At 44.2% G+C, this 14,473-nt stretch overlaps 2 protein-coding genes across 5 annotated transcripts; both read left to right on the top strand.

Annotated features, from left to right (window-relative positions):
- The first annotated feature begins 783 nt into the window (after positions 1-783).
- si:ch211-133n4.6 (uncharacterized protein LOC797776 homolog) lies at positions 784-7,451 on the top strand. 2 transcript variants are annotated; one of them, XM_068332598.1, is made up of 11 exons: positions 784-2,137; positions 2,687-3,412; positions 4,165-4,226; positions 4,320-4,346; positions 4,427-4,459; positions 4,841-4,873; positions 6,074-6,106; positions 6,307-6,339; positions 6,424-6,453; positions 6,578-6,613; positions 6,927-7,451. In XM_068332598.1, exons 2-11 carry the CDS (start codon positions 3,402-3,404, stop codon positions 7,166-7,168), a joined length of 540 nt encoding a protein of 179 aa, XP_068188699.1. In that variant the 5' UTR covers positions 784-2,137; positions 2,687-3,401; the 3' UTR covers positions 7,169-7,451. The 2 variants fall into 2 exon arrangements, with proteins under 2 accessions (XP_068188699.1, XP_068188698.1); XM_068332597.1 differs by lacking the exon at positions 784-2,137 and having other exon boundaries at positions 2,383-2,829; positions 3,306-3,412.
- Positions 7,452-8,611: 1,160 nt separating this feature from the next.
- On the top strand, positions 8,612-13,674 carry stm (starmaker). 3 transcript variants are annotated; one of them, XM_068332551.1, is made up of 6 exons: positions 8,612-8,667; positions 9,338-9,396; positions 11,392-12,477; positions 13,047-13,115; positions 13,202-13,251; positions 13,437-13,674. In XM_068332551.1, the coding sequence occupies exons 1-5, from the start codon at positions 8,657-8,659 to the stop codon at positions 13,210-13,212; spliced, it is 1,236 nt and encodes a 411-aa protein (XP_068188652.1). In that variant the 5' UTR covers positions 8,612-8,656; the 3' UTR covers positions 13,213-13,251; positions 13,437-13,674. The 3 variants fall into 3 exon arrangements, with proteins under 3 accessions (XP_068188652.1, XP_068188651.1, XP_068188650.1); XM_068332550.1 differs by having other exon boundaries at positions 13,333-13,674; XM_068332549.1 differs by having other exon boundaries at positions 13,202-13,674.
- The last annotated feature ends 799 nt before the right edge of the window (positions 13,675-14,473 follow it).

Raw genomic sequence — 14,473 nt, 5'->3', positions numbered from 1 at the left:
GATTCTATTTGATGTATTACAAGTACTACTACTGCTACTACTACTAGAGGTCAACACAGCGGTCATCAGATATGAAGTGTCTGGACAGTGACCATTGTATTAGACCTGTTGTCCTCCAGCCTGGTATCAGCTGATCCTGGATCAGTTTCGTCCTCGGGTCCTGGATCAGTTCCGTCCTCTGATCCTGGATCAGGTCCGTCCTCTGATCCTGTCTGGTATGTCTGACATTCCTCCTGATGGAGATCTGACAGACGAGACTCTGCTGGCAGATGCTTCGGTTCATCCAGTCTGACTAACGTCTGAGATCGCTTACCTTCCACAAAACTAATTATGGTCCGAATTCTTTACTGTAATGAAAAAGATGTCCTTGGTCTTTTCCTTATAAGGTCATCATGTGTGATCATGTGACACGTCAGGTAAAATCAGTCTTAAAGAGGTTTAAACTTCCATTCAGCTGCTTCAAACTGAGATCTGATCTATGGTCACAGAGGAAAACTTCCACTGACCTTTAATTGTATAAATTTACGGTTAAATACATTTATTAGTTTTTCAGTAAATCATCATAATACAGTAAAAGTGTTCATGATGTCCGCAAATATCTGAGACACAAGAAAATGACAAGGCAGGAATAAACTCCAGACCTGCAGCAGCTGATGATTAGATGGTTTCTTCTGGTGTCAACAAGCTTCAGCTGTAGTCCTGATTGTGGACCAGAAGGGGGCGCTAGTTATCCTGACACTTCAGAACAAGAATAACTACAGCAAACAAAAACCGTCAGCTGAGCCTGGTTTGATGATAATGAAGAAGATGATGTGATTTTAAGGAATTGTCCAGATATAGAATGTTTTCTGATTGGATGATTTATTTGGAACCACGCCCATCAAGACAGCAAGCCAGACTTCTGAGCCATTTGGCGTCAGGTTGAGATGGGTTCAGCCCTGTGACCTGTAATCATTTGTTCCCAAGATAAAGCTGAGCTTGTGAGCACCAGAAGTCCTGAGGAACCTTCAGAGGAACCAGCAACTAGAAAATGATGAAAATAAGAGCTTTTGGTAAAATTTTTAGTTTTAAAATATATTTCATTAAATTGGCAAAAGAGGAACCAGAATTTGTTGAATCCTGAACCTAAAGAAATTCAAATGACATGAATATGATTAATTTATTAGTTTAGTCTGCTCAGGTGCTGCAAGTGGAGATTTTGGATAAATCTAAGATCTGACGCTGTTGGATCAAACTGTCCACCAGTGGACTGTAACCCTCACAATCCACCAAGTCTTGACATGATGGTTCGTGTCCAGCAACCAGTAGACCATGTAGATGGACTCAATGTCCACTGTTCTGACAGGAAGAGGGAGCAGGAGGTGACCAGGATGCCTGGAGCTGATTTCAACTGGTTTAGAAAGGGACTCAACTTTAAAAGAGCAGGGGTATAGATTTATTAACAGGCCGTTCTTCTGGCCAGGTCTGGTCTGGCAGCGGCGTGGTTGGTCTTTCTATGTAGGAAACAAGGGGGCTGGAAAAGGGCTGTGCAAAGGAGATGCCCTCGCAATCTGAAAGATTTGGAGCAGTTTTGCAAAGAAGAGTGGTCAAATATTGCTACCTCAAGATGTGCCACGCTGATAGACTCCTACCCAACAAAGTATTGGTTTGAGGGTGTGCATATTTATGCAACCAGGTTATATGAAGTTTTTTATTTTATGTTTTTTCTTAAAGGTTTCAGTTTGTTTTTCAGTTGCCTTGTACAGCTTAAAGGTCATATTAAAGGTGGAAAAAGTTGTGAAATCATCTGTCTTTAGTTTTTTTACATCACGAAAATCTAGCATTTGAACAGGGGTGTGTAGACTTTTTATATCCACTGTATGTAATGCTCTGTGCTAGTTTTAACATAGTATTTCTTGAGTTAAACTAGTATTTTTTTCATGTTCTCTACCTGTTGCCGGTTCCTGTTGTGCTGAACTCATCAGCAGGAATGAGTTCATGTCTAGAACAGCATTACTTTGGAGACGTTGAACAGTCGTCCTGTGTTCAGGTCTGTCCTTCACCCTGTGGGACACCCTCAACAGACAGAGGATGGAAGGACGGATGGCTGGATGAGAGGATGGCTGGACTGATTAATGGATGGAAGCTCTATAAACATGTAAATCTGACCTTACTACGTTTCAAAGCTGCAGCGTCGGCTGAATGAAACGGGGCAGCTTTAAAAAGCTTCTTCAGCCGTTCAGTCCGCTCTCCGTTTACACCGAAAGACGTCTTTAGACAGAAGAGCCTTTGATACTCAAATACCACAACCCCCCCCCCCCCTTCAACCAGCCCCCACCACCCCTTACACCCCCCCCAGCCTCTGGTCGACCATTATCACAGTGTGTGTGAGGGGATCTCCTGGGACGGCCATACAACAGTACACACCTGTATTGCCACGTCTCACTGAGACGTGACGGTAACACACCAACAACTCTTTATGGTCGATGTGTCCTGACACACATTTTATTTCATTTTTCTGGTCATACTTCCTGAATCACTACTTCCTCAGGAGGTCAGACACTCATCAATAACATGATTGACGTCCTCAACTACATCATTCATGTACACATCATGACACCTGACGTCTGGACTGCTGCACATATGACCAGGTGTGAGTTCTGGTGTTCCAGGTGAGCGTTATTGTTCTGCTCTGATTGTTGTCCAGGTTCTATCACAACGATCTGGGTCTGGAGGTCTCAGTGTTCTGGTGTAACCCAACCCGCTGCTAATGGAGCTCTGTGGGGGTTTGTTCGACGGGGATTCCCTGAATGGAACGTCAGGAAAGTCCACAAATGTCATTTCTGAGAGGTGAGAAGAAACGGATGTTTCCATGAGGACATTTGAAAGCAGGTCTAGGAATGAAGACATTTCTTTAAGTGTTGAAGTTTAAAACATTCATCCTGTTTTTTCATGACCTGCATTTAAACTTTCTGTCAGTCCAACAAATACTGAAGGACAACTGGAGAAACCAACCAGAGAGAGAGAGAAACAGAGAGAGAGAGATCTTCACTTCCTGAGCCCCCATATCTCTCTCTTTCTCTCTCTCTCTCTCTCTCTCTCTCTCGCTCTCTCTCTCGCTCTCTCTCTCTCTCTCTCTCTCTCTCTCTCTCACTCTCCTGGTGACATTTAGACAGATATATAAGTCACCAGACAATCAAACTTAGAAGATTCCTGCAGTGCACTTCTGAGAGACCACCTAGCTGTCTGTTACCTGTCCGTTACCTGTCTGTCTACCTGTCCATTACTTGTCCGTCTACCTCTTTGTCTACTTGTCCCTCTATCAGTCCATTACTTGTCCGTCTACCCCTCCGTCTACCTATCTGTTACCTGTCTGTCGTCCTGACGTGCTGACCCAGGGACCTGTCCGTCCTCACAGCATCATGCTAACCAGGTATGTCCACCGCCTCTGAGAAACGATGGTTTACATGAAGTCACATGACATGAAGTCATTTGTGTGTTTGAGTGTCAGAGGTCATCAAGGACTACCTGTGTGTATTCTGCTAGTGTCATGTGGTAGGGAAGGTGAGGTTCATAGGAGGGGATCAGATTGGTCCTCGTGCTTTTTTCATCTGTATCTCAAAGCTCTACACATACTATGTAGATGTTTCCTATCAGGATCAATGTTTGATTTAACTAAATGGGTATTGGTAGGGGTACTGCTACTGGTATGCGTATTACTTTGAGTACTGGTTTGGGTACTGACCTGGGTACTTCTACGGAGTACTGGACTGGATACTGGTACTTGTATGGATGCTGGTATATCTGTCAGTGATGGTTCTGGATCTTGGTGACTGCCGAGTGGGAACAGCATGCTATCTTATAGAAGGTTGCAGTAGCTTGTATACTCTTGAATGTCAAGAAACCCACTCAAAGCTTTCATAAACATGATGTCATCAGAACAGCTATTTGTCTGAGGAGACCTCAAAGCGCCAAGAAATTGTCTCCAAATGTGAAGAGTTCAATTTACGACTTTCTGACAGCCCTTTTCTGTAGAATCACCGACATGTACTTTTGTTCTTCGCTTAGCTTACACATATGAAACTAGCTAATCACAGGATATCATGCACCGAGTAGGTGTGGTTGAAGAGTCAAAGATAAAATAAGTAGAGACTGCTGTTAGACTGAAGGATGTGTTTGTTGCAGGAACGTTGTCCTTCTGTTGTCCTTGTTCGTCCTACTGGTTGAGGGAGACATGGACGCCAACGGTGAGTCCAACCTGACGGAGTCTTCCACGTCAGGGCGACCAGTTTGATTTGCAGATAGATTGACTGATTTGTTGGTGATCAATTTCTTTACAGATACTGGAATACAAACAATGTCAACAGGTAAAGTACATACAGTATGTCATGATTCATAAAATAAGAGTTACCTGTCTCACCCGTCTCACATGTATCTCACCTGTCAGATAAAGACTCCACATCTGATGAAGCCCCAACAGGTGACTCTTATACATTAATGTCAACAATCTATGTCGTTGTTAATGATTGGTCATTAAAGCATGACTTGTCATTTCAGTTCTACATGTAGAATGTTTTCTGTACATTTTATCTACATTCTACATGTAGAACCTACTGTACATGTTTTCTCTACTGTCAGAGTAAACAATAATGGAGTAAAGACAAATAGTTGTGTATCGTCTGCATATTGATGATTACGAGTGTTTGATTTCATGGTTGGACAAACTGTGCAGGAAGAAGTCACTTCTTGGACTTCTTGGATTGGACAGGAGTTTCAATCCCGATTAAAACTCCTGTCCAATTGGGATTAATCAGGTCCCACACACTGTTGTCTTATAGAAACGTTGTGATGTCTGTTTCAGAGAGTCTGAATGCCGTCTCTCCAGACCAACCTGGTAAGGCTTCACATATAAAGGGAGCTTTTCCAACACGTTTCACCTAAGGACACACCTGGTCATACATCACATGAGGACACACCTGGTCATACATCACATGAGGACACACCTGGTCATACATCACATGAGGACACACCTGGTCATACATCACATGAGGACACACCTGGTCATACATCACATATCCTGTTTGATAGCCTGAAAGAAACGTCCACCGTTGCAGCTTCAGCTAATGCTAGCCAGCGCTTCACCCGTTTATGGAGCTTCAACTTCATTATCACATGATCAATTAGCAAGTCGCTGAGACGTTAGAGGTGACTCAGCGCTTTTCACTGGTTTGCATGATATTGAGTTATTTTACATTAGCTTCTAAACTCAGCTAGCCAATGACTCCATCTGCACTTCCTTAGCATTATGCTAGACAGTAGGTCAGTACATGAATGTTACTATGTGATGGAAATACTGCAGTATTCCGTCACTATGACAACAACAACATGAAGACGGGTGGCGGTTTCTCTTATTCTCTGGGTAAGAAAGACTAGAAGCTACAGTGGTGCATTACTGCCCTCTACTGGCTGTCTTGAACGATCCTTTGCTAAACTGGTCTTCCTCAATTTCTTCATCAGTTCATCAGGTTAAAGCAGTTTCTGTAGATAATCCCAGATCTGTGATTTCTGATGGTTTTACACTGATTTAACAATTTATTTGACATTTTTGTGATGACAGAAGTGAAACCAGTAGCATTGAGTAGCAGTGATATTTCCAACCTCACAGGAGAATGTCTCCATCACAGATCAATAACATCACAGATCAATAAACGTTTATAACGATTGTGAGAAGAGAAAACAGCAGAGTTATTTATTTACAGCTGACCAACAACATGTCATGAAGAGTCAAAGGTCAATATCAAGGTGTTCGTGAAGGGTCAGGGTTGTTGTTTCCTATTTACACTGACATCTAGTGGTGGAACCAGGAGACACCAGTTAAGTTCCTGCAAACCACCAGAGTGACGGACTGTGAACCAGGATGAACCAGAAACCTGAAGCTGCCCCCCACACACACACCCCACCCATCCCTATCCCACACCCACATAATCCCATGCTCCAATGCCCCACCTCACCAGTAGCCCCACCCCCACACCCCACAGTGAAGACAGGTATCTAATAAAAGATGGTTGAAATCGTTTGTTTGTACTGATTCCAGATGAGCCCCAGAGTCAAGGAGCTGGACCGTCAGGTAGGAGCTGATGATGATGATGATGATGTCAGATTGTCACAGCTCTATAGATTTGATGAAATGTCACAGTCACTCATCTGTACACCTGCACTCTGTGTGTGTGTGTGTGTGTGTGTGTGTGTGTGTGTGTGTGTCCGTGCGTGCGTGTGTGTGTGTGTGTGTGCCCAAAAAATAATAAAATCACTAACAATATGTTTCAGAATCCAGCAGCTCCAGTTCAGAGATCACTGACAGTAAGAAGACAATACACAAATACACACACACACACACACACACACACACAGATTAATTTGATTCCATTGTTTTGATTTATTCAGCTGCAGCAGCCAATCAGGTGACAGCAGCTGGTAAGTCTGTTACATCATCACCTCTGAACGATCAGACCTGATCCGCAATCTGTTCTGATTCTGAATCTGATTCTGTTCTGGTCCTGATTTTGATCATGATGAATGTTTTTTCTGATGGTTTCAGAACCGCCTGCTGCAAACAGTGCGGAGCAAGGAGACGGTGAGACAACCAGAACACACAGAACCAGAACACACAGAACTTCTCTGATCTCTGGTTTGTGGTCCGTAGTTTCTGTGTAGAAAGAGCGAACGAGTAGAAAGAAAGAAAAGAAGGAATGAATGAAGAGGAAGAATATGAACAGGGTAACAACACCCTCACAGTGCCACCTACAGGTTCTGGATCAAGCTGTCTGAAAATGAGCAGCTTGAAGTTTTCAGGACTAAATGTTTTGTATAATTTGGTTGAATTCTTTTCTTATTTTTACATCTCTAGTTTGTAACTAACTTTTTCCATCTTTTATTCATCCTTTCAGACAAAGATGAGGATGAGAGCTCAGACTCTGAAGAAGTAGGGAGGAAGAAGTTCAGCCCTCGCTCCACCAAACCTCAGACCTCCAACATCCTGCCCCCAAACCCCGCCCACAATGTCAAAGTCCCCGCCCACTTACCTCAGAGCCCCGCCCTCCCTGCTCAGGTGATCAATCCTCGGCCAAAAGTTCAGGTGCGGAGCCGAGCCGCCAAGAGACGACAAAGGACCAACCGGCGCCACATATAGCATGCACACGCAGTAACACACGCAGTAACACACGCAGTAACACATGCAGTAACACACGCAGTAACACACGCATAACACACGCAGTAACACACACAGTAACACACGCATAACACACACAGTAACACACATATATGTAGGAATAAATAAACAATAAATGAATATTTATCCCACATAATATATGTCAACGTATTGAGACAAATACGGTCATGAAAACCGAAAAGCCAATTCCCCAGACACACTGATTGATCGCCTGATTGGTCACCTGATTGATCCCCTGATTGATTGCCTGATTGATTGATATTATAAATCTGTAATGAATTGATTCTGTGATTGTTGGTTCAAAGATGAATCTCACAATAAACTCAAATGTTTCGTGACTCAAAGTTCAAGCTGGTTTCATTTCCATTCACAACCACTGTGGCCCCTGAATGTAGCACCTGAATGTGGCCCCTGATGTGGCCCCTGATGTGGCCCCTGATGTAGCCCCAGATGTAGCCCTGATGTAGCCCTGATGTAGCCCCTGATGTAGCCCCTGATGTGGCCCCTGATATGTCCTCTGATGTGGCCCCTGATATGTCCTCTGATGTGGCCCCTGATGTGGCCCCATGCTACTCCCTCTGACAGGCCGATGATGATTGGACGTATTTGTCGTGTCTGTTTCCTTCTTCTCTGATTGCTGGTTTTCTGTTTCTTCTTCCTGCTTCTCTTGTCCAATCGGCTCGTCTGGATTCTAGTTGCTGTCGCCGTGGGTTACAGAGGGGTGAAACCTTTTGTCTGAGGGTTTGTGTTCTGGAATGTCGTCGATCAACTTTAAACAAAAAGCGTCGGACTCTTGTTGGACAAAACAAAATTTTAATCAAACACCTGAAGTGTCGTCATGGAAACGAATCCTGACATGACTCAGAAAATAACCCGACCCGACCCAACACCAACACGGAAACAAACCCAACAGCATTGAACACTGAAGGTCCTCTGTGGGTCTGGGTTCCACCGGTCCAGTGCTTTGGGAGGGGGGCATTGTTGAATCATTGAACCGACAACCACGTTAACACACTGGTGAAGGGAGGTGAGTCGTGAACCGATCACTGACTGGTCGTGAGTTAGATTCCATGGTGGGGGACACGGGGCCCAGATGGACCGTTGACACAAGGTCGTGGTTTCCTGTTGAGGAACCAAACGGTGGACACCACCAGCAAAGATGGACACCCCTGATGTGTAGGTCTTTAGTTTTGTATTGGTGTGCATAGGTGTGTGTTGGTGTGCATAGGTGTGTGTTGGTGTGCGTAGGTGTGTGTTGGTGTGCATAGGTGTGTGTTGGTGTGCGTAGGTGTGTGTTGGTGTGCGTAGGTGTGTGTTGGTGTGTGTACACAGGTGGACAGGTGAGAGGAGGAGCACCAGGAGGAAGAGGAGGAGGAGGAGAGAGTATAAAACCCTCCTGTTCTCTTTCAGCCTCGTTCACAACGTCTGAAGTTTCATCTGTTGAACAACATGCTGCAGCGGTGAGTTTGTCCTGCCACCAAGAGTTGGAAACTTTAGGAAAATTCGGGAAATTCTGGGAAACTTTAGGAAAATTCGGGAAATTTTGGGAAACTTTAGGAAAATTTGGGAAATTTTGGGAAACTTTCGGAAAATTCGGGAAATTTTGGGAAACTTTAGGAAAATTTGGGAAACTTTGAGATCAGGTTTTCTTCCATGTTTGCTGACATTTTCTTCATTTCTTTGTGAATGTTTACCTCAGTTTTAGGAAAAGTTTCTCTTTTTTTGATGCGCAGCTTCAGGAAACGTTCATCCTTTGCAGGCGTTTCCGTTTCTCCGGTGAACCTCGGCTCTGTTCTGTCGTCTTTTAGCTTCTCTCCATCCGTCTGAAAAGAAAAGACTCTTTGTGTTCTTTCTTTGCAGAGGAAACGTAAGAAAACAGGTTTCACTCGTTTCCTTCCCTCCGGTGTGTCTGTGGGGATTGATGATGTCCATGATAGATACTGATTGATTATTATGCTGACTGATGCTGTTTAATTATGATTAATATGATTGATGATGATTAATACTGATTACAGTATTATCAGTGATGCTGATTATTACTGATTATTAAGGTTGATTATTGATGCTTGTTATCAATGATTAATTATTAATGATAGATAAGACTATTGATCACGTGTTCCTGTCCTCCAGGTGTGTTGTGTTGTGGCTCATTGCTCTCGCTGCCGTTTGCTTTGCAGTTCCACTCCCTGGTAAGTGATGACATCATCAATCAGTCCACCAATAACTACCAATAACCCCTGTTTCAGAATTCAGGTGTTGACAAACATCAGGTGTGTTGTTGTTGTTGTTGTTGTTGTTGTTTACGTTGATGTTTCAGAACAAATGTCTGAAAATTCAGTGCCAATAAAAACAAATGATAGAATATAAACAGAAGACGTGTAAACAAACGTAAACAAACACAAACATCTCATGTTTACATGTTTACCTGTCTGTTAACATACCTGTCCATCACTTCACCTGTCTGTCCTTCTACCTGTCTAACTTTTTACCTGTCTGTTTACCTACCTGTCTGACTTTCTATCTATCTGTGTACCTGTCTGTTTACTTACCTGTCTGTCTGTTTTCCTGTGTTTACCTGTGTCTTTTTACCTGTCTATTAACCTGTCTGTTTGCCTGTCTGCCTGTCTGTCTGTCTGTCTGTCTGTCTGTCTGTCTGCCTGTCCAACTACCTGTCCTTCTACCTCTCTGTCCTTCTACCTATTTATGTACCTGTCTGTCAACCCATCTGTTTACCTGTCTGTCCTTCTACCTATCTAGCTATGTTTCTGTCTGTCTGTCTGTCTGTCTGTCTGTCTGTCTGCCTGTCTAACTACCTGTCTGATTACCTTTCTGTCTGTTAACCTGTCTGTCAACCCATCTATTTAGTTGTCTTTTTAACTGTGTCTCTCTGTCTGTCTGTCTGACTGTGTACCTGTCTATTTAACTGTCTGTCTGTCTGTCTGTCTGTCTGTCTGTCTTCCTGCCTGTCTATTCACCTTTGTTTATCTACCTGTCTGTCTGTTCACCTCTCTGTCTATCTGTCTCTCTCTTTACCTGTCTGTTTACCTGTCTGTATACCTATCTATTTACCTGTCTGTCTGTCTGTCTGTCTGTCTTCCTACCTGTCTATTCACCTTTGTTTATCTACCTGTCTGTCTGTTCACCTCTCTGTCTATCTGTCTCTCTCTTTACCCGTCTGTTTACCTGTCTGTTTTTCTGTCTATCCATTCACCGGTCAGTCTGTCTGTCTACCTGCCTACTTAGCTGTCTGTTTACCCGTCTGTCTCTGTCTGTCTGTGCTTTTACTTTTCTATGTGTCTGTCTACCTGTCTGTCTGTCTGTCTGTATTTTTACTTTTCTGTCAATGTGTCTGTCTAGCTGTCTGTTTACCTATACAATTACCTGTCTGTCTCTGTACCTGTCTGTCTGTTTATCTGTCTGTTTATCTGTCTTTGGTTTGTCTATTTACCTCTCTGTCTACCTGTCTCTCTGTTTACCTGTCTGTCAACCCATCTTTTCACCTTTCTGTCCTTCTCCCTATATATTTATTTACCTGTGTAATACCTGTCTGTCTACCTGTCTGTTTACCTGTCTGTTTACCTGTCTGTCTACCTGTCTGTTTACCTGTCTGTTAACTTGCCTGTCTACCTACCTTTTCCCAGTCTGTTTCCCTGTCTGTTTACCTGACTACCTTTATGTTTACCTGTCTGTTTACTTTTTCTGCCTGCCTGTTTACCTGTTTGTTCACCTGTCTTTCCACCTGTCTGTTTGCCTGTCTAACTACCTGTCTGTCTGTCTGTCGCTGCCGACATACTGTCTATCTTGCGTCTGTTGGGTGTTGCTGTTGGTTGTGAGTCCATGAATGGACCTTTGATGGTCTATTGTTGAAGAGGAGTCCCAGGAGAGTCCACTGACACCGACTCGTGTTTGTCCAGAGTCCAGGGAGTCTCCTGCTCTGAGGATGAAGCTGAATCACATTCCAACAACTACCTCTTGCTGGATCCAGCCGTGTTCTGGTGTCGCGGAAACCAAATTCAAATGTGGCTCTTTAGAACTAATAATATCCGTTACCAAAGTAAGGGTTTTGTCTTAAAATGCTCGATAACGCAGGACTGATTGAAAGCGCGTGACCAACGCTTCTATTTGCTGATATTTAGCATGTTGTGACAAATAACTGACAAGAGCTCAAACTCTCTAATCCTCAGACGGTGGCTCGGTGCCAGATGATGTCAGCAACGCCGTCGAAAGTGCTAATCGTGTAGGCCCTGGTGGAAGCCAGCCTGAATCTGATCCTCAGCCTCAGCCTGAACCTGATACCGATCCTGAGTCTGGGTCTGAGTTGGGGTCTGAGTCTGGGTCTGAGTCTGGGTCTGAATCTGGGTCTGAGTCTGGGTCTGAGTCTGGGTCTGACTCTGGGTCTGAGTCTGGGTCTGAATCTGACTCTGGGTCTGACTCTGGGTCTGAGTCTGACTCTGGGTCTGACTCTGGGTCTGAGTCTGACTCTGGGTCTGAGTCTGGTTCTGAATCTGAGTCTGGGTCTGAGAATGAGAATGAGAGTGAAGATGGGGGTGAGAACGGGGATGATCCTGAGTCTGTGGATGAGGATGAACCTGAGGTCAAAAATAAGAATGAGGAAGATGCTGAGGATGATCCTGAGTCAAAGGATGGGAATGACAATGCTCCTGATGATGATCCTGATGACAAATCAGCATCAACAGAAGAAAAAGACCCTCAGTCAGAGGATGAGCCTGTGGATGACCCTGAAGAAAAGTCTGAGGATGAGACTGAGGATGTGCCTCAGGAGGAGACTGAGGATGAGTCTCAGGAAGAGTTTGAGGAAGAGCCTAAGGATGAGGCTGAGGGTGATTCTCAGGATGATCCTGAGGAAGAGTCTGAGGAGGAACCTGGAGATGAACCTGAGGAAGCGTCTGAGGATAAGACTGAGGATGAGATTGAGGATGAGCCTGAGGAAGAGTCTGATGAAGAGTCTGAGGATGAGTCTGAGGATGAGTCTGAGGATGAGTCTGATGCTGTTGATGTGTCTGATTCTAAAGAAGAGGAAGAACAATCTTATAAAGACTCTGACCTTGAAGACACAACAGCAGAGGAAGTCAGTCTGGAGGAGGCTAACAGTGAGGGCCCTGACGTCGGGGCCATGGGTCCAGAGGAGGAAACTGAAGACGCCAACGGCAGCCTGATGGAAGATGAACCAGTAAACGGAGACGGTGGGTTAACTGAGCCCGGGAGCGACGCTAACTCAGAGAACCACGACCCTTTGGACTCCAGTGAAGGTAAGACCGAAGAGTCCAATGCAGGTGAATCACATGTCAGTAAAACCTCTACGGTCATGAAAGTTGAGTTCATAAATTCAGAACAAAAAGATACCATGACATTTTTAGAATAACTTAAGCTTAAATAGTTACATCCCGCTTCAAAGCGGTGATGTATCGTAATTGTCAGTGTTCATGTGTTCGTGTGTTCGTGTGTTCGTCCGTTCGTTCGTCGTTCGTTCGTTACTCCGTTCTTTCGTTGGTCCACCACATATCTTCGCAGATAGAAAGATGAAACAAAAAGCACATTGCTCGGGCGGCAGAGGGGATGAAAATGAGATGATGACCTTGTGAAAACTAGGTCAAGGTCAAACTTCAACTGTTGTACACTCAGGAACCAGAAAAGATAGAAAAATGAGGGAGGCCAGTGTGAGTAAGACAATAGATCAAAGCTGGTGCTCTGATCTAGCTTTGATCTATGGTCAATGTCAGGTACTACTTTCAGGGTACCCTGACCTACCCTTCATGGGATGTTGCCATCTTTGTCTGCCTTGTTCCTTTTTTTTATGTTTTCCATTTGTCTCTAACAGGAACATCGGCTATTGCCAACTCAGATCAACTAGGTATGCCTGGTGATTCCATTCCCATCGACCCCAATGGTAACCTTCTGATGACATCACAGTCTCACTGCCAATCAGCTTCAACCACCCAAACCAAAGTGACTCCAGGTGTTTTTTTCTTTCAGGGATGATTTAGATGCTCCGCCTCTGACCTGTAGGAGCTCGGCGACTCCAGGTATCCTCCCACTCTGTACTGGGAACATCCCCTAAACCTGAACTGGTGTTTCAGGCTGATTCTGTGTTTTCTCCCCATCAGAGCCAACCCCACAGAGGAATAATGTTGCCATGACAACAACAGCTAGCTAAAACCCCTCAGCTTCCTGTTTGTTTTTTTTGATCACCTGTCTCTGGTTTCTGTAGTTTTCCACCACCAGGCTGCGTCTCCAGCCTGTCTCACTCTCTGCTCATCTGTCTGCCTTCACAAACTGACCTGAGATCTGCCCTGTGTTCACATGTGTACAGTCATCATGTCCCAGCTGCTGATCTGAGATCTGCCGTGTTCAAGTGTTCATACAGTCCATGTTTACTGTACAAACATTAATGACCCGTTGAAGGATTGTCTGTCCACAGAGGAACTGCTAATAAAGTTTGAACTGTCAAAAAGTCATTGAGTTTGATAGTTTTTGTTTTGTATGCTAACATTCCTGCAGCACCTCTGGTTTGTGTTTGATATAAGAATATATATCAGGTAAAGATCAGGACGTAGTGATGATGTCACTGAACACATGACTGTTACAAACACACAAATAATAAAACGTATTTCACAGCTGCCACAAAACTGAGGCTTAGCCTGCAGCCGGAAGATTAGCCTGACATTAGCCTGACATTAGCCCAAGTGACAGAGACATTAGCTTGACTGATAGCCCGACATTAGCACAAGTGACAGCCTGACATTCACCTGATTGTTAGCCTAACATCAGCCTGATATTAGCCCGACATTAGCCCAAGTGATAACCTGACAATTAGCCTGACACTAGCTTGACATTTACTTGACTGTTAGCCTGACAGTCACCTGATTGTTAGCCTGACATTAACCCAATATTAGCCCAATTGATAGCCTAACAATTAGCCTGACATATATCTGTTAGTCTGACATTCACCTGAATGTTAGCCTGACATTAGCCCAACATTAACATGACTACTAGCCTGAAAATTAGCCTGACAGTTAGCGTGACCTGCTCTGTTACACATGTTCATCACACCTATTTATGCTAAGGCAACAACGTTTAGCATGGGCAGCTAAAGCTAACACACTGGCTGCCAGGCATCTGCTGGCGTAGTCCTGACCAACTTCCTGCACAGGTCAGTTCTATCATCTGATTGGTTAACCGTTCATATCTGCTGCCTTGTCTTCCTGTTTTTACCGTGTAATGTCATTCGTTGGCTTTGAGAAATTA

The sequence above is a fragment of the Antennarius striatus genome, chromosome 14, assembly GCF_040054535.1.
Source record: "Antennarius striatus isolate MH-2024 chromosome 14, ASM4005453v1, whole genome shotgun sequence".
In the NCBI taxonomy this organism is placed as follows: Eukaryota; Metazoa; Chordata; class Actinopteri; order Lophiiformes; family Antennariidae; genus Antennarius; species Antennarius striatus.
Note: the sequence above shows the minus strand (reverse complement) of the source record. Positions and strands in the feature narration are given on the sequence as shown.